The sequence below is a fragment of the Dryobates pubescens genome, chromosome Z (assembly GCF_014839835.1).
Source record: "Dryobates pubescens isolate bDryPub1 chromosome Z, bDryPub1.pri, whole genome shotgun sequence".
NCBI lineage: Eukaryota > Metazoa > Chordata > Aves > Piciformes > Picidae > Dryobates > Dryobates pubescens.
Window position 1 is genome coordinate 64810943 of NC_071657.1, and position 22240 is coordinate 64833182.

Genomic DNA, 22240 nt, shown 5'->3' on the forward strand with positions numbered 1-22240 from the left:
CCTCATATCTGACCACTGCATGGGGACATGTAGGAGGAAACAGGAGACTCCTGCTCAGTGTTCCCTACACCAGTGTCCTCCATGCTAGCCACAAAGACCTAGACAAATATGACACTCCAGAAGGCTGCCTTAAATTGAAACCAGGGACTGGAGTCATCTGACCACAATCTACTACGAGCAAAAATAAACCCACTCCCTCCCTCTTCTTTTTCTCCTTGCTCATTCCTGCCCTGAAGACAGCTGAGCAGAACCGGGAACCTACCAGCTCATGACCTCATGAGAAACTCACAAGAAAGATTTTTGGGGTGTCTGCTCCTTGCACAGTCACATTAGTTCCTTTAGACCACTCAATGTATCCTACGATCCTCCTGCCCCTAAGGATCAGGCAAACTGAGTGACGCTGAGGTTGTTTTTACGGTTATACTTAACACTCCTGTACAAGCAGCCGCAGGCTGACGGCGATGCTTGAAGGTCATCCATCCAAAGACTCTTCTTGCGGTAGGGATGAGCTGCCGGCAGGGAGAGCCAAAGCGCTAGACAGCCGGCGTTCGCAGGGCTGTGCTTAGCATTGTGCTGCCAGTGGTGAAGGGAAAACCTCTTCTGATGCTCAAGGGCCTTCTTGTTAGGGCATTCAGATATTTTTACCACCCGCCTGTCAGTTCCCCTCTTTGCAAAACAACCTTTCCTCCAGCCAAGCATCCTTTCCCAGCTTCTGCTGCCGCTCCTACAGGCTTTAAAAACGCTGTCAGCCTCATTGAGCTACTCAAAAACCAGGCTCCCACCAGAAGGTGGTGCCGATATTCCATGAAACATCAGTCAAGCACTTCACAACAGAGTCCACTTATGGTCAGTCCCTAGAAATCCATCCACATTACTACAAAACAACCAGGGCAAAACCACAAAACAGCAGATGCCAGTCTCCCTCAGAAATAAAGGTGGCACTTTTGCTGACACAACCTGCAGTGTAGCTCACTAGGGTGCAGTGCAGTGTATTTTCTCTTCAGGTTTTGTATCTTCATAGACTTTTTAATTAACACAGTCCTGCAACTCTAATTGGGAGGTTAATAAACCTCTACTCTTGCAGGATGTTCACTTGCCAACTAAAGAGCACACAACCCTGAACCAAGGTGCTTACCTTTGTGAATGCTGCTTTCTGTGCAGTATGTTGATGCTGCCCCAGTTTGCTCTTGATGGTCTATCAATGGCAAACTCAGAATGAGGAGCATGGAAAGACCACACATTTGCTGTGATACATGAAGGCACCAGCTCAAACCATTGTAAAGGATACAAGCTTCAGTCTCTTACCTGATGGTTTCTTGTTTCCTGCTGTTTGCTGCTCTACAGGCAATTAGCATCACTTCCCTCCAATTCACTGCTAGCCAAGCCTTAGCAAGCTCACTGCTTGCCATATGCTGGAATAGTAGCTAGCATGAGGGTGGGATACTGCAGGGTAACTATATGTCACATCACTCTTTCCTCCTGCAGCTTTGTGCTATAGGTTCATGGTAGCAGTGCTTCATTTCCTGTTCCTCATCTCTAAGAGGAGGCATCACTGCCCTGGGCAGCAGCACACACCACTCTCAGCAGTGGCTCAGACAGGTCCCTTCTCCATCAAGCATCCCATCTTTGGAAAAGCTTATCATCCTGGAGGTCTAAAGTACGGCAGAAAATTGCCAAGGCATAACCCCTAGAGTTTTCTGACGTGTGGGATTTGTGATTCACAGTTACCTCTTCTCACCACCTGGAAAAGATGGAGCTTGGAGAGATCGTTGTGACTGAACGTCCTGGTGAAAGGCAGCTGTATGCAGGGCAGAAGTCAAGAGCCCAGAATCTGCTGAGGAGAACCACAAACCAGATCCAGCAAGTTTTTGGGTATCTCACAGGAGAAATGAAAGAATATGGAGAGTGGATGAAAAGTAAGCAGAGGCTGATATGTCTGATATGTCTGGGGCTGTCTGGCTGGGAAGAACTAGCTGACAACATCTGTACTGCCAACAGTATTTTCCATTCAGGGGCACAACACTAGGGGGGCATTGCACTGAGGAGAAGAGCAGAGGCAGCATGGCCTGAGCTCACTGCAAGCTTGTGGCCTTTTAACTCTAAATCTTTTTACTCTCTGCATCCTTTTCCCATGGCTGCAGGCATTATTCAGCACAGGCGAACCCCATCTTTTACACTTAATCACTTATGTGTCATTAGCACCACATTCCTTACAGTGGTGCCCAGAATCACACACCAGGACTGGGGATTTAGTCTTGTTTGTAAGTGTTTTGGATCAGGGACTGTCTCCTTGTCTGTGTGTGGGCTGACAAACAGGACTTGACTCTTGATTGTGTGGGTGAAGGCTCTTGTATTACCAGCCTTGGGGGAGCAATAAGCACTGTGACTGTTATGTTGCTATAAAACACAAAGCAAGTACTGGTCTCAAAGGTTTACTGTCCAGACAGGAACAATACATGAGCAGATGGTCTGTGTTACCCAGAATTATTAGGGTTTGGGGGCTTTGAGAGGCTATGTAAGACTCTGGGTCTTCTGTCAAGGCTAGGTTCATTAACAGCACAACTCAGCAACTGGAGAGAAATAAGAGACAGCTGTGTACAGCCAGGCAGTGGCTGTCATTGGTGGAAGACATGGGCTGAGATGCCTCCAGGCAGAGAGCTCAGCAGGCTGGCAGTGTGGTCCCCAGCCACAGTAGTTCATCTCCTCCTCCTTTTTTTTTTCCTTTTACTCTAGTCATCCATGCTTGGTAGACAGCTTTCCTTACTCAGTGGCTTGTAAAGATGTGCCCACTGCCCACTGGTTATATTTGAATACTTTTAGTTAATACTTGTGTCTAAAACTAAAAGCATTGCTAACACATTTTGTAGCTTAACACCAAAATTTGGTCATAATTAGTTCAAAGGAAGCCTGATTATTTTCTCTAAGGAACTTACTCCTCCTCAGTTGGAACTGCATGGCTTCCCAACAATGCACAGCCTGAGGGATGCTTGTGAAGCCACCCCTCAGCTTTCACTCAGGCCTCTTGGAAGGACTCTCCCTGGGATGCTGAGAAGTTGCAGAGTGGTAACTGGCCCTCCAGAGAGCCTCTGGTCTAGCTGCTCCTATCAGAAAGCAAAATTTGAGCCCCCACTGTAATTGCAACACAGGGAGGGAGTGGGGGAGAGAGAAGATTTTAGGATTCAAAACCAAGACCAGATTCACAAAAAGTAGTCTGGCATTTCATGCTGTGTCTAATTAACAATCTAAACTAATTTAATTAAGTGCAACTGTTTAAGAAGGTGGGGGTGCCCTATATGTATTCCATGAAGATATTGTCCACATAAGCAGCCCGTTTTTCTCTGATGTAGTCTCCTTGTCTCATGTTTAATAAAACACAGCAGTACAGAAACACTTACACCTTTCCCATAAGCATGATGGTGGCCAATTTACACTAGAAGAGACAGCAGCAAAAGCTATTGCAGTACTACAAGACCCTTCTTTGCCTATGGAGATCATCAGGGGTGCTGAACACTCCTCAGACAGGCTGCCCTCAGCCCCACATACATCCCACCTCCCCCCTACACTCACCTGCAGAACCCAGGCTTCATGCCCATTTGCTCTGTCCAGGCTTCCCCTGAGAAGCAATGAGGTTCTGTTCTTTGGAAATGCCTCTTTCACCTAAGTGGAATAGCTTTTCCCTTAACTTAGGCTCTTCAGCTCCCAAAGTACTTTTTTAGATGCTTCTGACAGATTTACCCACCTCCTGCATACGGTGTAGCTCCACTCTCTGAGCCCCTAAACCAACAAAAGTGGGGGTTTTTTGTGTTTTTCCGTACAGACTAGTTTCAGCCTTTGTTTAAGTCCTTCTCTGCATCTGAATTATAGACCAAAAGGGGATTAAAATTATACTGGACTCGTAGGCACTCTGCCCTGTGAGGCAGACCATTCTTTGACCACCCCAAATAAACCACCTTTTTATGAATCCCTTTGTAAACTTTATAGCAGTGCCCAGTCCATCCCTGTTAACTTCCCCAGTGCCAGATGCCAAAGAGAGCAATAAATCAGAAACCAGTTTTACAGTCCTGTTGATACATCCCCTCTGCTCTGCAGCCAGAGAGCAGCTTGTAGGGATGAGCACACTTTGCTGAAGCAATGTCTCACCACCACTGGTTATATGTGACCTGCAGACAAACCCTTAGTGGTTCAGCTGGTGGACTGGATCCTGCGAGGGACCTCTCAGGTGATGTTTGTCAACAACCCTTTCAGCGGGCTGATAATCCTGGTGGGGCTCTTCATCCAAAGCCCATGGTGGATGCTCACAGGTTGCACTGGGACGACAGTGTCGACGTTAACTGCGCTGGCCCTCAGCCAGGACAGGTAGGTGGCTCATCATTATGGCAACAGGAACCCACTGGTGGGGCATAGCCCCTCATTTAAGTACACTAGAGACTGACCTTATAGACAATCTAGAAATAAGTTTGGGGAGGACAGTCCTGTGGTCCAGAAAGAGCTGCTCTGTCCCCATAGTTAAGCCTGTGAGAGCAGACACTCTCTAAGACCTATTGCCACAACCATGCCAATCCTTTGGGTCACAAGGAGCCCCCTAGATCATCATCATTCAACAGTTTACAAACTGTACCCTTGCACAAACCAACGTGATGTAACATGGCAGCAGCCTCTCTGTTTCTTCATCCTTCCACCACTCTCCCTTCAATTACAAATTGCATTTTAGTGTGTCTCTGTGACACACCACCTTTAGCACAGCTTTATACCTTCCAAACCTTTCTTTTCATGACAGATCTGCCATTGCAGCTGGCCTGCATGGCTATAATGGGATCTTGGTGGGACTGCTCATGGCTGTCTTCTCTGACAAAGGGGATTACTACTGGTGGCTTCTTCCTCCTGTGGCAGTTATATCAATGGCCTGGTAAGTGCTGCTTCTCTTACTAAGGACAGCTTAAACACACTGGAAGTTCCCTCAGCCCAGCTTCCTACACTAGCAGCTCCAGCCACAGTGGTGCTGGAGGAGACTGGATGAGGCACTTGGTGCCATGGTTTAGTTGATTAGATGGTGTTGGGTGATAGGTTGGACTGGATGATTTCAAAGGTCTTTTCCAACATGGTTAATTCTATTCTATTCTATTCTATTCTATTCTATTCTATTCTATTCTATTCTATTCTATTCTATTCTATTCTATTCTATTCTATTCTATTCTACTCTACTCTACTCTACTCTATTCTATTCTATCCGATCCTATCCTATCCTATTCTATTCTACTGTACCCTGTTCTGTCCTGTTGTGTTCTATTCTAAATCACATTCATTGATGTAGGTAATTTGTGAGGCACATTGATAGAAGGCTGAGTGCCCAGACAACATTTAATTATAGCACAGAGATAAAGCAGCCCCACTTCAGTGCTCTTCAAATGGTCCTATTCATGTCCAGCACTGCATTCTTCCTCTGTTCCAATGCTTCTTCATCCAGACACTGCACAGACCTGGTGCCCTCCCTGGGACTGAATTCAATATTCCCCCTCTTAGATATTCAACCAGTCATGAGCATAATTAATTTCTGCAAGTAACTCCAGACAATGTCCTTCCAGGATTGAATTTACCATTGCTAAATATGGAACCTTACAGCACTGCAGAAACTATTTAACAGCCTTAGCTGAAATTAATTCAGGAGTCAAATCTTAATCACTTTTAGCTACAAGATGCAAGTCACTGCTGCATTTCACTGCTTTTAAGATCAGGGTGGGGTTTCTTTCCATGTTTTATTTCTTTAGTTACTCTCAGCAAAGGTCATTTTGTAACAGCCTCTCAAAACCGAGGACATGCGGCAGGAAGGTTTAGTTCTCCTTGTCTGCCAGAATTCCTTGAGGCCCTTTGTTCAAATGTCTCTTCATTCTTTTCATTCACAAGACTCAAGGGTAGAGTCAAAAGATTTTAAAGTTAGACACTTCAGTCATTTCTCTTTTTTTTTAACTGATACTTTGAATTTCCTCTTCAGAAGTCAGCATTTCTTTAATTGTTTCCTCTTGTTTTTTCTGACAAGTCGTTTAACTGGCAGAAGCTTTGTATTTCAGCATGGAAATTAGGGCACCATTTGAACTGCAGTGATGATTCATTGTTACTATTGTTGTTGTTGTTGTTGTTGTTATTTTCCCTACAGCTGCAAGCAAGGAGATCTGTAAACTGCTCTGGGCGCCACAGTTGTCATAAAAGAATAGGCTTCACCTGAGATGATACAGGGAGAGCAAAGCATTCTTTTCACTGATACAGTCTACACAACAGGACACAGGATGTTGCTTTTGAAATGCCCAGCAGTTTCTGTGGAGGTGGATTTTGTTGTTGTTGTATTAGAACAAGCTTAATGACCTTCCAGGGCTCAGATGCAGCTTCTTCAAACATTCAAGTCTTTAAAGCCATGTCCACTGCTACATGGAGCTTGATTATAAGAGCTGTTCAGCTCACATGAGTGAAAACTCATCTGGATGTAATTTTCATTAAGGACAGGACCCAGGCATTTACTTTCTTCCACAAGCTTGCTGAACTCCATAAAAAAACCAAAACAGATAGTACTTCCCCAATATGCTCCCACAAAGTCATTCATGAAGGACTCCCTTTTCAAGTGGGAATAAGGCAGTCTGGAAATGTCCTGAAGAAAGCAGATCTGGTGATATTATCCCCGTTTCGGCAGCTAAGAAGCTTGGGGAGAATCATGGTGTCTCGCAGTGTACATGTTTTCTAGGGTTCAGTCTCTAAATACTTTGTGGATCAGCCTAAATAAGTGGTGCAACCTGACTTCTCCTGCCTGCTCCTTCACTGATAGCTTATTGTGAGGCTTACTTAGAATCCAGTTTTTCAGTGTGACATGATGCATGTGGGTCACCAAACCCAGAGAATCTGCAGTGTTGATGGCATGTAACAGTGGAGCTACAGGGGGTTTATGTCTCATGGTGAGACATTGGAACAGATTGCCCAGGGAGGTCATGGAGTGCCCCCTCCCTGGGGATGTTCAAGGCCAGGTTGAATGAGACCTTGAGCAATCTGATCTAGTGGAAGCTGTCCCTGCCATGTCAGGGAGGTTGGAACGAGATGACCTTGAAGGTCCCTTCCAACCCTTCTATGAATCTATGAAATACTTGATGTGGTAAGTGTATGTCTTAAGTTTAGGGAGTGAGACTGATGCTTTTACCCCTGCCCAAAGGAGTAAATGGAAAGAATGGAAATTTAAATGGAAGTACTGTTCATAACTAACACAACAGCACAAAAACATGCAGGAAAAAAAGTACCCAACAATTCATGTTCAGCTCAGCTCTCCAGATTGGGCTTCTCCAAAATCCTCACTAGACCATCACCTTCCCCACACCAGGCTTCAAACCCTGGGCCTCAAAGCCCCCAAGGCCTCCAATGCCCCCATGTCCCCCATACCTGCCCACCCAGACCCGAATGACACAGTAAAAATTAGCTCAACCAAGGCCAGAGTCAGGCTGCAAACCTCCTTCACACAACCAGAGATTAGGGCCCCACAAATACAGGAGAGCAGAGAGGATGGGAAAAGGGCAGAAGAGGTAGAGATGTCTGGTTATAAATGGTTGCAGGGTTTATGGGAATCAAACAACATAGATTATGCTTTCCAGTCCATCCCTGGACCTTCTTGGTCCTCCTGGAGTTCCTCAACTCTGTGGTTCTTAGAGTCATCCAGACATAAGCCCACAACAGTATATTTATCATGTTTTTTGAGAACTAAGTCTTCAGAACATGCCAGGTGATTCTGGGTGGTGCCTGGGCAGCATGGGGTAACATCAGTCTCATTGGTGTAATCCCGATCATCAGTCAAGGTCTGGATCATACATGGCACACCCTTCACAGCTCAGGATCACAGAATCACAGAATCACCAAGGTTGAAAAAGACCTCAAAGATCATTGAGTCCAACCTGCCACCACAGACCTCATGACTAGACCATGGCACCAAGTGCCACGTCCAGTCTCCTCTTGAACACTTCCAGGGACCACGTCCCTGGGCAGCACATCCCAATGGCTAACAACTCTCTCAGTGAAGAACTTTCTCCTCACCTCCAGACTAAACTTACCCTGGCACAGCTTGAGACTGTGTCCTCTTGTTCTGGTGCTGGTTGCTAGATAGAAGAGACCAACCCCTTCCGGGCCACAACCACCTTTCAGGTCACTGTAGAGGGCAATGAGGTCACCCCTGAGCCTCCTCTTCTCCAGGCTAAACAACCCCAGCTCCCTCAGCCTCTCCTCACAGGGCTGTGCTCCAGACCCCTCCCCAGCTTTGTTGCCCTTCTCTGGACACCTTTCAGCAAGTCAACATCTTTCCTGACCTGAGGAGCCCAGAACTGGACACAGGACTCAAGGTGTGGCCTCACCAATGCTGAGCACAGGGCACAATGACTTCCCTGCTCCTGCTGGCCACACTGTTCCTGATGCAGGCCAGGATGCCATTGGCCTTCTTGGCCACCTGGGCACACTGCTGGCTCATGTTTAGGCAGCTGTCAATCAGCACCCCCAGGTCCCTTTCTGTTTGGCAGCTCTCCAGACACTCTAACCCCAGCCTGTAGCTCTGCATGGGGTTGCTGTGGCCAAAGTGCAGCACCTGGCACTTGGACTTGTTAAATGCCATCCCATCGGACTATGCCCATCTGTCCAGTCAGTCGAGGTCCCTCTGCAGAGCCTTTCTACCCTCTAACTGACCAACATCTGCTCCTAACTTGGTGTCATCTGCAAATTTGCTGATGACTGACTCAACCCCCTCATCCAGATCATCAATGAAGATGTTAAAGAGCATGGGGCCCAGCACTGATCCCTGGGGCACACCACTAGTGACTGGCTGCCAGCTGGCTGTGGCACCATTCACCACCACTCTCTGGGCTCAGCCTCCAGCCAGTTTCTAACCCAGCTCAGAGAGCTGCTGTCCAAGCCAGGGGCTGACAGCTTGGCCAGGAGTTTGCTGTAGGGGATGGTGTCAAAGGCGGTGTCAGATACATCAGTGGCTTTGTCTCAAACTCTGTTAGGCTTCCTATGTCCCACGGAATCCTAACTCTTAAAAATAATGTCTAGCATACTCAATGTTCCTTAGTGAAATGTTTTCCATCCTCTTTGATCACCACTTCTGCTTTATTTCTCTTCCAGAATGATTTTCTGGTATCCAACAAACTGTTTCACACAATAATTATGAAATTACAATCAAATTATTTATCAGACAGATTATTTGGCAAATTACACCATTTCTAACTCCCCCCCTGTGTCATCAAGACAGGAGCTTTTTATTCCATACAAATCTCTCCAAAGATATTCATCTGGCATTTCCAAACTCCTGCTTCTTACTATAAGTTTGTACAGAATAAGAAGCCACATCACTTTTTTCCATGTCCAGAGAAGGGCAACAAAGCTGGGGAGGGGTCTGGAGCACAGCCCTAGGAGGAGGGAGCTGGGGTTGCTTAGCCTGCAGAAGAGGAGGCTCAGGGGAGACATTCTTGCTCTCTACAACTCCCTGAAAGGAGGTTGTAGCCAGGTGGGGGTTGGGCACTTCTCCCAGGCAACCAGCACCAGAACAAGAGGACACAGCCTCAAGCTGTGCCAGGGAAGGTTGAGGCTGGAGGTGAGGAGAAAGTTCTTCCCAGCAAGAGAGATTGGCCATTGGAATGTGCTGCCCAGGGAGGTGGTAGAGTCACCATCCCTGGAGGTGTTCAAGAAAAACCTGGATGAGGCACTCAGTGCCATGGTCTGGTTGATTGGATAGGGCCGGGGGATAAGTTGGCCTGGATGATCTTGGAGGTCTCTTCCAACCTAGTTGATTCCATGATTCTGTGATTCCATGGTTCTGTGATTCTGTGATTCAGGATGTGGAGTTTATGCCATCCATAAGTGGATGTGAGAAATGCTACAAAAAGATGAAAAGCATTCTACAACCTATTTGTTTGATGTAGACTAATAAATTAATGTATTCACTTCCGCATGTTTCTAATCGGAATGCTTCAGCTTGCTTGTGATTGAAGTGGTGGGATATTTTGCCACTGTAGTTGTTATGAACTGGTTTCTCTTATCTTTCTCTTCTCAGTCCAGTCCTGTCCAGTGCTTTGGGATCTATCCTCAGTAAATGGGACCTTCCTGTTTTCACTCTACCCTTCAACATTGCTGTGACTTTGTACCTGGCAGCCACAGGACACTACAACCCGTTTTTCCCTACAACCCTCATCAAGCCTGTGGTATCAGTGCCCAATATTACCTGGTCTGCACTCAATGTGCCACTGGTAAGCCTCAAGCAGACAAATTTATGATATTTGTTTCCTGGAAAGGCTGAGTGTGGATGCATTCCAGATAATGATTTTACATGGGTCAGAAAAGGAGTTTAATATGTGCCAGCCAGGAGCAACTTACAGACATACATGACAGTTCAGTTTGTAGAGGGCAGTGCCATAGTCCCAGCAGAAAGGTTGATGGAGCCTGAAGGAACAGAGATGCTGAACCTTTCCCACCACTTGAAGTTAGACTACCTCAAAACAAGCCTTGAGTGCTGTCACTACAGAAGCGTTTCTGGATGTGCATCCACAGTGCTCAGATGTGGTTTAAAGAACATCAGAAAAGAACAGTGAGTGACAATTGTAAAAGACAAAAGAAACGTCATTATCCTAAAGGGACAGAAACACATTTATATCCAGCCACTTCAGCTGCAGCACTCCAGGGTCACCTTCTAAAGGCAGCATAGAAGTAACTATTATGCTTCATATAATATATTATAAACTCAAATGAGACAGTTTCACTACCACTGTCACAGCCTGGGAAGGTTACAGATTTTGTCCTTCACCAAAGTCTTCAAAAAAATCCCACAACCAACAAAAAGCCCTCCTTGAAACACCCTCTCCATCCACCAAATTACTGTCCCAAAAGAAATACACCTCCATCTTGAACTAACTGTGTCCAGTTCTGGGTCCCTCAGTTTGGGAAAGATGTTGAGATGCTGGAAGGTGTCCAGAGAAGGGCAACAAAGCTGGGGAGGGGTCTGGAGCACAGCCCTGTGAGGAGAGGCTGAGGGAGCTGGGGTTGCTTAGCCTGGAGAAGAGAAGGCTCAGGGGAGACCTTCTTGCTCTCTACAACTCCCTGAAGGGAGGTTGTAGCCAGGTGGGGGTTGGTCTCTTCTCCCAGGCAACCAGCACCAGAACAAGAGGACACAGTCTCAAGCTGTGCCAGGGGAGGTTTAGGCTGGATGTTAGGAAGAAATTCTTCCCAGCAGGAGAGATTGACCTTTGGAATGTGCTGCCCAGGGAGGTGGTGGAGTCACCCTCACTGGAGGTGTTTAGGAAGAGCCTGGATGGGGTGCTTGGTGCCATGGTTTAGTTGATGAGATGGTGTTGGATGATGGGTTGGACTCAATGATATTGAAGGTCTTTTCCAACCTGGTTAATTCTATTCTGTTCTATTCTAACTCTGGTTTGAAGGGGATGAGTGCCACATTTACCCAGCAACCCAACTCAGGACCAGAGTTCCTTCTTTCCTTATCAGCCGATAGCTTGGCCAAAGTAACTGCTGTGTCCTTGTGAGTATAGACAGACAATAACTTGTCCTTTTCTACTGGTTGCTGCAGCTCTTGCAGTCCATCCCAGTGGGTGTTGGTCAAGTGTATGGTTGTGAAAACCCTTGGACTGGAGGCATCATCCTTGTTGCTTTGTTTATCTCCTCCCCACTTACTTGTTTACATGCTGCAATTGGATCGGCTGTGGGGATGTTTGCAGGTAAGAAACATTTAACAAAGTCAGTTTTGTAACTATGATATCTTGACTTAAGCCATTGTATAACTCTGTCCATGTTGGGTGCCTGGGCTTGGATGTACCTGGGACATCATACTCATTTTTGAAACCGTCTTTAAATTTACAAGGTCTTACTAAAGGCCACACAAAACGGTGAAGGCATTTGACACCACCTCCCACAGCGTCCCTGCAGCTAAGCTGAGGCAGTGTGGTCTGGATGATCAGGGAGTGAGGTGGATTGAGGAAAGAAGTCAGAATGTTGTGGTCAATGGTGCAGGTTCTACTTGGAGGCCTGTAGCTAGTGGAGTCCCTCAGGAGACAGCACTGGGACCAGTGCTGTTCAATATATTCATCAATGACCTGGATGAGGGCACAGAGAGCACTGTCAGCACCTGATGGCACCAAGCTGGGTGGAGTGGCTGACACACCAGAGGGCTGTGCTGCCATTCAGCAGGACTTGGACAGGCTGAGAGCTGGGCAGGGAGAAAGTTGATGAAGTTCAGCAAGGGCAAGGGAAGAGTCTAGCACCTGGGAAAGAACAACCCCATGGACCAGCATAGGCTGGGGACTGAGCTGCTGGAGAGCAGTGAAGGGGAAAAGGACCTGGGGGTGCTGGTGGATGGAAGGATGACCATGAGCCAGCAATGTGCTCTTGTGGCCAGGAAGGTCAATGGTATCTGGGGTTGTATTAGAAGGGCTGTGGTCAGTAGGCTGAGAGAGGTTCTCCTCCCTCTCTGCTCTGCCCTGCTGAGGCTACATCTGGAATATTGTGTCCAGCTCTGGGCCCCTCAGTTCAAGAGAGACCTCAGGGAACTGCTTGAGAGAATCCAGCACAGAGCCACAAAAATGATTAAGGGAGTGAAACATCTTCCTTATGAGGAGAGCCTGAGGGAGCTGAGGGCTCTTTAGCTTAGAGAACAGGAAACTGAGAGGTGACCTCATTAATGTTTATAAAGCTGTGCAGGGTGAGTGCCCAGAGGCTGGAGCCAGGCTCTGATGGGTGATGCCCAATGCCAGCACAAGGGGCAGTGGTGGAAGCTGAGGCAGAGGAATTTTCATGGAGGCAAGACGAAGAATTATTTCCCTGTGAGGGTGACAGAACCCTGGAATAGGGTGCCCAGGGGTGTTGTGGAGACTCCCTCTCTGGAGATATTCAAGAGCCATCTGGATGAGCTCCTGTGTGATCTGGTATAGGTGACCCTGCTCTGGCAGGGGGCTTGGACTGGATGATCTCTCCAGGTCCCTTCCAGCCCCTAATATTCTGTGATTCTGTGAAGAACAGATGAAGCTTTCCTTTAAGTTTTTAACTGGTTATTAGATTTATCACTCAGGCAAGTGGGTTTTTCATGCCTTACTTAACCCCCCCTGGCATTGGATGTGCTGAGTCCCATAGAGCTGATGATGAAATAATTTCAGAACTGATGTCTCACCACCACAAGTGTTTTAAATTACCACCACAAGCAGCTTCAGAGCTAATTGGTCAATGAAAAGAAACAGACTTTTCTAGTTCATTCTATCCTGCTGCAGATTAGTAAAAATCACTGAATGGATGCTTCTCAGTGGCCTTTCTCTCCACTAGCACAGAAACATTCTTAAGAGAGGTTAACCTCACCCTTAGATAAAATTGGTGCCACTTATTTGACCAATTATAACTTAAGATAAAAAGTAAGTGTAGTCTGAGACAGGCACCTTGGAAATGCAGCCATCCAACAACAAGTTCCCAGTGCTCTGAAGCACTTTGTACCAGATGTGAGCTGTATTACATTTGTGTTTTCAAACAAAACTCTACAATTTGTATGTTTAGGATCATCTGGCAAGATTTGTACCACTCTGACATTTAATCTAGAGGAGAAAGGTTACAGTAAACTATCTTGGGATAAGCACTGCAGTGAAACAGAAGATGAATGAGAACATTATAGCAGGAAATGTATTAATTTCAGAGTGATGTGAAGGTAGCCTCTGCACTGCATATTGTGCTCTTCTTTTTACTGACACTCCTGAAGCCTACGAATAATCCTGCAGAAGTACCCCTAAGGTCAGGTTTGGAACAAACCCTCAGAGGATTCCCACAGCAATGGTGGAGTGACCACAGATAGTATCTACATCACATCTAGCAAAGATCGCTAGGAAGAGATGCAGACCCATGCTTACTCCCACAGAAGACACTCAGCTGTGCCTCTGGTGTCCAAGATTAGGGTATGCATGAGGTTTAAAGTGCACATGTGACAGCTTTCTGTAAGAACTACATCCAGGTGAGAAGGTCTTCCTACACTCTGATCACCAAGGCAACTCCCTGCAGCGCACTTCAGGCATAAACAGAAAGTTCTGCCTGAAAGAAACCTTTGCTAATGGATCGAATCCCAACCTTGGGCACATTACCAGAGCTTCATCTGATCCAATTCTTCCTCTGCATGCAGGTTTTATGCAAGGGTGAGTATGGTTACTCTTGCCTAGATGTCAGAGAGAAGAGGCAAGACCTCCTGCATGATACATCTCACGCTTGACTTTGCAGCCTTTGCTTTTTGCTTTGCAGCGCTGAGCATCGCGACACCGTTTGACAGCATCTACGCCGGCTTGCACAACTACAATTGCGCCCTCGCCTGCGTTGCCATTGGGGGCATGTTTTATGCCCTGACCTGGCAGACTCACCTGCTGTCACTTGCCTGTGGTATGTACCTTCTAGAGTGACTGGCCATTGGAATGTGCTGCCCAGGGAGGTGGTGGAGTCACCATGACTAGACATGTTTAGGAAGAGACTGGATGAGGCACTTGGTGCCATGGTTCAGTTGATTAGATGGTACTGGGTGATAGGTTGGACTTGATGACCTCAATGGTCTTCTATCCTACCCTATCCTATCCTATCCTATCCTATCCTATCCTATCCTATCCTATCCTATCCTCAACAGGCTGGACAGATGGGCAGAGTCCAAGGCCATGAGATCGAACACATCCAAGTGCCAGGTTCTGCACATTGGCCACAGCAACCCCATGCAGAGCTACAGGCTGGGGTCAGAGTGGCTGAGAGCAACCAGGTAGAGAGGGACCTGGGGGTGCTGGTCGATGGTAGGCTGAACATGAGCCTGCAGAGTGCCCAAGTAGCCAAGAGGGCCAATGGGATCCTGGCCTGCATCAGGAACAGTGTGGCCAGCAGGAGCAGGGAGGTCATTGTGCCCTTGCACACTGCACTGGTTAGGCCTCACCTTGAGTCCTGTGTCCAGTTCTGGGCTCCTCAGTTTAGGAAGGAGGTTGACTTGCTGGAACGAGTCAAGAGAAGGGCAATGAAGTTGGTGAGGGGTTTGGAACACAGCCCTATGAGGAGAGGCTGAGGGAGCTGGGGTTGCTTAACCTGGAGAAGTGGAGGAGACTCAGGGGTGACCTTATTGCTCTCTACAAGTACCTGAAGGGAGGTTGTAGACAGGTGGGGGTTGGTCTCTTCTTGCAGGCAGCCAGCACCAGAACAAGAGGACACAGTCTCAAGCTGTGCCAGGGGAGGTTTAGGCTGGATGTTAGGAAGAAGTTCTACACAGGGAGAGTGATTGACCATTGGAATGGGCTGCCTGGGGAGGTGGTGGAGTCACCATCACTGGATGTGTTCAGGAGGAGACTTGGTGGGGTGCTTGGTGCCATGGGTTAGTTGATTAGGTGGTGTTGGATTGGATAGGTTGGACACGATGATCTTGAAGGTCTTTTCCAACCTGGTTTATTCTATTCTATTCTATTCTATTCTATTCTATTCTATTCTATCCTGTTCTGTTCTAGTCTGGTCTAGTCTAGTCTATCCTATCCTATCCTATTCTATTCTATTCTACTCTATTCTATTCTATTCTATTCTATTCTATTCTATTCTATCCTGTTCTGTTCTAGTCTGGTCTAGTCTAGTCTAGTCTATCCTATCCTATCCTATTCTATTCTATTCTACTCTATTCTATTCTATTCTATTCTATTCTATTCTATTCTATTCTATTCTATTCTATTCCACACAAGCAGAAGAAATATCTTTATGCAGCCAGGCAGTCTGTGAGCAGTACTGGTTCAGAGTCAACCACCACTTTGCTGCAAAACTAGGTAGTATGCAATGGGTTATTTCTGTGGTGGACTACAAGCTGAGCTTGGATGTGTGGTGGTTTTAGGCTATGCCTTCGAAATTTAGTTACAGATTTTGAGCAGAAAAGTAGATAAATATAAATAAATCACTATTGGGTGTAAAAAGGAAAAAAGGAAAACAAGAGACTATTCTAAACTAATCTCATTGGCTAGAATGTGTGGGATGGAGGCAGAGGTACCCTAACAATCTTAGACATTCCACTTCATTTCTCATTTCCCTTTCCTTTTGCCTAGTTGCCTGGCTGTTCTGCTAACTTAATCACTTCTGGCTGGCCTAGAGAAAGAGATAAGATTAGCACTGCTTTAATTCCAGCTTCTCTCTCACTCCTTTTCAGTTCAGGGGGGTCTGGGAGGTTTAGGGGGTACAGTGGAGCAGCTCCCCTGCTCTCTGGGATCCCAGAGGGAGTCCAGGGGGGTTTCCATGCTATTTTCTGATTGTGAATACCTGTATAGCATTGTAAATCCTGTATATTTGATCCATATTCATTGCATTCCATTGTAGAGTGTAGATTCTATTCTGTAAATACAGCTTCCATTTGCTTCCAGTCAAGCTGGTTGTGCTTAGCTCATGTGAAGAGAAACTCCAACCCAGAACAGTTGGTCTGGCAAAGTTACTGCTGGGGGAAAACTTCAACCTGCCACAGGATGTGCAAAGTTGCAAGTGCAGAGACAAGGGCCTTTGGGCCCTGATGATATAAAAATACCCAGAAATCATCTCTGTGAAAGGAGCACAAGCTGTGCTGTGACCAGAAGTTTAGCAAATTACCAGCTCAATAGATTCACTGAAGCAGACTTTTCATGACTGTAAGCATGATTGGATGAATTGTGGCACAAGAAGAGAGCAGTTGCACAAGATGAGTTTAAAAAGCATCTCCCCAAAGAGCCCATCTCCAATAGCAGCCAAAACCAGACACTATGAGAAGAGCATAAGAAAAGGAATTTCCTGTCTAAGAAATCCCTGTCTTCATACATGAAAGGCAAATACTTTGCATTTCAGTAGGGTTTTTTTTTTTTCTCAAGTGCAGTTTCTGGATTACTTAGTAGCTTTCTCTTCCTTGACTTTGTCCTTGAGTGCCTGACCTCAGGTCTTGCTTTATCACCTCGACATCCTGGGGTGAGGAGGCCCACTGAAAACTGCTTTTGGTTTGAAGCCACAGGAGAGAGATTTTTCTGCAGTTCCTCACTGTAGACAGGTGAGGTTGTGTCAATTGAAAATAAATTAAAGATAAAAGAAATACCCCTGCCACTTGCTGTTGACAAAACCACGTTCTCCATTCAGCATCCTCCTCTACAGAGCAGGTAGGTCCAGGTGTAGTCCATACACCCAGATGCAGCTCTGCAGGATTTCAACTACCTGCTGAATTCTAACATGAACCCTCCCATCAGGCAGCTGTGAAGATAATTCACTGTGCATTTGGACAATATCATAATTTCTGGTAATTTGTTTGAAGGGATGAGAAACATTTTCCTCATCTTGAGCTACCTTTTCTCTTCTTTTCCCAGCATTATTTTGTGCTTACACCGGAGCAGGTCTTGCGAATGCCCTGTCTGTGGTAAGTTTGCAGGGGTGACATTCATAAGGGGGTTTCTTGGTTTTAACTGCATTTTGATTTGTTATGACATGAAGCGAAGAAAATGCCTCAAAATTCTCCATGCCAGTTTTGACAGCATTGAAATGAGAACACTACAGCTGATGGCAAGTCTTGTACAGACTGGCAGTAGCTTTGTGCCCTTGCAGACTCTGCAGCTGCTGATATTTCAAAGACCTTTGAAGCACGTTATCCCTAGTGAGATTGTGCCTGTATATGTGAATGCTACCAACAGCATATGGGTTGAGATGCAACACTTCATTGCAGGCAAAGTTTCTTAACAATTCCCAAGGCTCCAGATTTTTCCTTGCTCCTCCCAAGGCTTTTCTGTAGCAGTCTGTAGAAATCTGAACTATAGAAGTCTGATCTAGATACAGAATCTAAAAAGTGAGGGATGACTGCTCTCTTAAACACAAAATCATCATATCTGGACAGATCAAGAAAGAGGTGAATCCAGGAACACCAAGCATTACTCTTCTTTAAGATCAGCGAGATTAAAGCAAAACCACATTTAAATAAAATTGGTTTAATGAGGTAAAAGAAAGCTTCAAATTAGCAGCTTCATACATTGAGTGCATTCATCTGCAACCCACTCAGCACTGTTTAGGTCCCTGCAGAGGGGTTGCTTTGTCAAGCTGGGTGCTATGGGTGAGTTGTTTAGGTGGGTTGGGTTGGTTGATGGGTTGGATGAGGTGATCTTGAAGGTCCCTCCCAACCTGGTTTATTCTACTCTATTAGTTATTCTTTGGGGATGTGTCATCAAAAACCCAAACACTTACTTCTTATCCTTGTGATCTCGGTTCTGCCATACCCTAAGTCAGGTCAAGAGTTGGGGTCACAGAGCCAGACTGAGAGTTGAATGCAGAAATGGGCCTGGAGGTACTGGTTGAGAGTAGGCTGAACATGAACCAGCAGGTGGCCGAGAAGGCCAAGGGCATCCTGGACTGCATCAGGAACAGTGTGGTCAGCAGGAGCAGGGAGGTCATTGTGCCCCTGTACACTGCACTGGTTAGGCCACACCTTGAGTACTGTGTCCAGTTCTGGGCTCCTCAGTTTAGGAAGGAGGTTGACTTGCTGGAAGGTGTCCAGAGAAGGGCAACAAAGTTGGGGAGGGGTCTGGAGCACAACCCTGTGAGGAGAGGCTGAGGGAGCTGGGGTTGCTTAGCCTGGAGAAGAGGAGGCTCAGGGGAGACCTTCTTGCTGTCTACAACTCCCTGAAGGGAGATTGTAGCCATGTGGGGGTTGGTCTCTTCTCCCAGGCACCCAGCACCAAAACAAGAGGACACAGTCTCAAGCTGTGCCAGGGGAGGTTTAGGCTGGAGGTGAGGAAGTTCTTCTTCCCAGCAAGAGAGATTGGCCACTGGAATGTGCTGCCCAGGGAGGTGGTAGAGAGGTGTTCAAAACAGGATTGGATGTGGCACTTGGAGCCATGGCTTAGTTAGTCATGAGGTGTTGGGTGACAGCTTGGACTTGATGTTCTCTGAAGTCTTTTCCAACCTCATTGATTCATTCTATGATTCTGTGATTCAATATCAGTAACACATGACTACTGAGGAACAGTGAATATGCATGACTAGGGCTCTCCTTGCATGGCATTTTGCAGGGCAGTGAGAGTAGGATTCACCTCTTTTATCAAAAAAATTAAATGTCTACAAGAGCTTCATTACAGTCAGCAGAGCTCTGGAGCCTGTCTCAGTTGCTTCAATGATGTTACCAAGTGCCATTTCACATCATCAGCTGCATGCCCAGAAGGTCTGAGGCCTCCAGTGCAGGATATCTTGCACAGACCTATACATTTCAGACAAGCTAGATACCTCTTTGTGAGCCACTGAATTGACATTTGGTGGCAGAGGAGCTTCCCAGATCTTTAGTGACAAATAGGAACCTAGCTCACATGTAGGAATATGTATCTGGGCATCTTCCTCTGGATCTGAATGAGGGATTCTTTATGGGAGCACCCAGGAAGCCACACTGTCCTCAGGGAAAGCACAACATGTTCCTCCAGCTTCTCAAATGCAAGAATTAAGCAGCAGGCAGAAGTAAGCAAAAGGCAAGACGAGAAAAGTGGAACCAAAAAGCCACCTGTCTTCTGTTCTTTCCCTTCCTAGCTTGGGCTGCCACTCTGCACCTGGCCATTTTGCTTCTCTGCACTTCTCTTTTTGCTGATCAATCCAGACAACCCTGCTATCTACAAAATCCCCCTCTGCAAAGTCACCTACCCAGAAGCCAACCGGATCTTCTTCCTGAGAATGAAGAGAAGAGCATCAGAGAGCAGGAGAGAGCAGCAGAAAGAAAAGGAGAAGAAACTTTCCATCAGCTCAAAAATAAACACAGGAGGCACCCCTCTGTGCACTCCCAAAACCCGCCATGCTTCACTGTTTTAGATGTCCACAACTGTACAGTTCTGGGGCAGTTTCCCAAATGCTACCCGAGCATGCTACAGCCACAAGCACCACCCTTGGCAGTGGTCTGCAGGCTGGGGATTTGGCACCCTACACCCTGGAGGAAACATGATCTCCTCTGGAGCTAGGTTTTCAGAAGAGCACTCAGGTCACTTACTACTGGCTGTCTTATCAATCCACACGCTGTTAACTTGGAAGTCACCTCTTATCAATAATAAAAAGCAGACAAGAGGCTGTATTTAATGTTGGACATGTAATTTAACAAAATAAATATTCCAGGAACACATTGCTATCTGTCCCACACCGCATCCTGGTCTCCACACCAGTGACAGATGGGTTTGATGGGTGACCACAGGATGGATACAGAACTGGCTTGATGGCTGCACCCAAAGAGTGGCTGTCCATGGGTCCATGTCCCAGTGGAGGCCAGGGACAAGCAGAGTCCCTCAGGGATCAGTCCTGGGACCAGGCTTGTTCAACATCTTTGTGGGTGCCAGGGACAGTGGCATTGAGTGCACCCTCAGCAAGTTTGCTGATGACACCAAGCTGTGTGGTGCAGCAGACAGCTGGAGGGAAGGGATCCATCCGGAGGGACCTGGACAGGCTGGAGAGGTGGGCACAAGCCAACCTCATGAGGTTCAACAAGACCAAGGGCAGGCTCCTGCAGCTGGGTCGAGGCAATCCCAGGCACAAATCCAGGCTGGGCAGTGACTGGCTGGAAAGCAGCCCTGAGGAGAGAGACTTGGGGGTGCTGGGGGAGGAGAAGCTCAACAGGAGCTCTCAGTGTGCACTTGCAGCCCAGAAAGCCAACCAGATCCTGGGCTGCAGCAAGAGAAGTGTGGCCAGCAGGGCAAGGGAGGTGATTCTCCCCCTCTGCTCAGCTCTGCTGAGACCCCACCTGGAGTACTGCCTCCAGTTCTGGAGCCCCTATTACAAGAGGGATCTGGAGGTGCTGGAAGGTGTCCAGAGAAGGGCCACGAGGATGAGCAGAGGGCTGGAGCACCTCTCCTGTGAGGACAGACTGAAGGAGTTGGGGCTGTTCAGTCTGGAGAAGAGAAGGCTCCCAGGTGACCTCATTGTGGCCTTCCAGTATCTGAAGGGGGCTACAAGAAGGCTGGGGAGGGACTGCTCAGGATCTCAGGTAGTGCTAGGACTAGGGGGAATGGAATGAAGCTGGAGGTGGGGAGACTGAGGCTGGAGGTGAGGAGGAAGTTCTTCCCCATGAGAGTGGTGAAGCCCTGGAATGGGTTGTCCAGGGAGGTGGTTGGGGCGCCGTCCCTGGAGGTGTTTAAGCCCAGGCTGGATGAGGCTCTGGCCAGCCTGATCTGGTGTGGGGTGTTCCTGCCCATGGCAGGGGGGTTGGAACTAGATGATCCTTGTGGTCCCTTCCAACCCTGACTGATACTATGATACTATGATACTAAAAACCAATATGAGAACTACATCAAGACCTGCACTTCAGATTAAGCACATATCCATTCGAAAGTGCAATAAACAGAACTGATCTTTTATTGTGTCACATCAATGCCTAACCCTCTTTTCCCTCGTATCAGCTACAGCATACACAGGTAAATATTCATAAGAGAGTGCATACTATTTTTGGTGGCTTCTCCTGAGTCCTTGTTAAATGCCAAGACAAGGAAGCTACAAATATACCTGCTTTAATCAGATGAGAAATGTGATTAGCTGGCAATGATCCACCTTTCTGTCTTACAAACAGAGCCATCTCCCACTGAACCCTGAATCCCTACACACACAGTGGGGAACAGGAGAATGTCAAAATTGAGATAAACATTTCCTGCTGATTGTAGTCACTACAGTTCTTTCTCTTCCTTTTCTGGGACAGTGGTTCCCTTGCATTAAGTTTCATCAGCAATGAACATGTCAAAGGCTCCCTGTGGTGTTCAGTGGGCATCAGACTGGGATCTCCACAAGGTTCCTCAATATCCCACCTGTCCCAAAGAACCTCATGAGGCCTCAAGTTGTTATTGGGAAGCTGAGGACCTTCTTGGAGATGTTTTCCCTGGGGGATGGTTTCTAACAGGAATAATGTCTGAGGAGGACATTGCCACTTTGGGCCTTCTTCAAAGCCTTACAAGGGGGAAGATCAGCTTTTCCTGGTAACCTTTTCCAAAACCTCTGCCAAACAAACCTGACAGAAAGGCTTCATCATTCTAAATGTGTTTCACATGATCAGTTTAAAATAGATTAGAAGACATAGAATACATAGAATAAACCAGGTTGGAAGAGACCTTCAAGATCATCTCGTCCAACCTATCAACCAATCCAACACCGCCCAAACAACTAACCCATGGCACCAAGCACTCTATCAAGTCTCCTCCTGAACACCTCCAGTGATGGTGACTTCACCACCTCCCCAGGCAGCCCATTCCAA

At 46.9% G+C, this 22240-nt stretch overlaps 1 protein-coding gene across 1 annotated transcript; it reads left to right on the top strand.

Moving 5' to 3' along the window:
* The first annotated feature begins 1750 nt into the window (after positions 1 to 1750).
* LOC104304347 (urea transporter 2-like) lies at positions 1751 to 19827 on the top strand. Its single transcript, XM_009905076.2, has 8 exons — positions 1751 to 1916; positions 4167 to 4356; positions 4778 to 4906; positions 10064 to 10256; positions 11588 to 11735; positions 14284 to 14418; positions 17358 to 17407; positions 19552 to 19827. Exons 1-8 carry the CDS (start codon positions 1751 to 1753, stop codon positions 19825 to 19827), a joined length of 1287 nt encoding a protein of 428 aa, XP_009903378.2.
* Positions 19828 to 22240: the final 2413 nt, after the last annotated feature.

Bases quoted from the DNA above. Each gene is read 5' to 3' on its own strand.
- LOC104304347 (XM_009905076.2), top strand. From the start codon at position 1,751: ATGGAGCTTGGAGAGATCGTTGTGACTGAACGTCCTGGTGAAAGGCAG. The intron at 1,917-4,166 runs GTAAGCAGAGGC...TGTGACCTGCAG, and splicing joins ATATGGAGAGTGGATGAAAA to ACAAACCCTTAGTGGTTCAG. The intron at 11,736-14,283 runs GTAAGAAACATT...TTTGCTTTGCAG, and splicing joins GGCTGTGGGGATGTTTGCAG to CGCTGAGCATCGCGACACCG.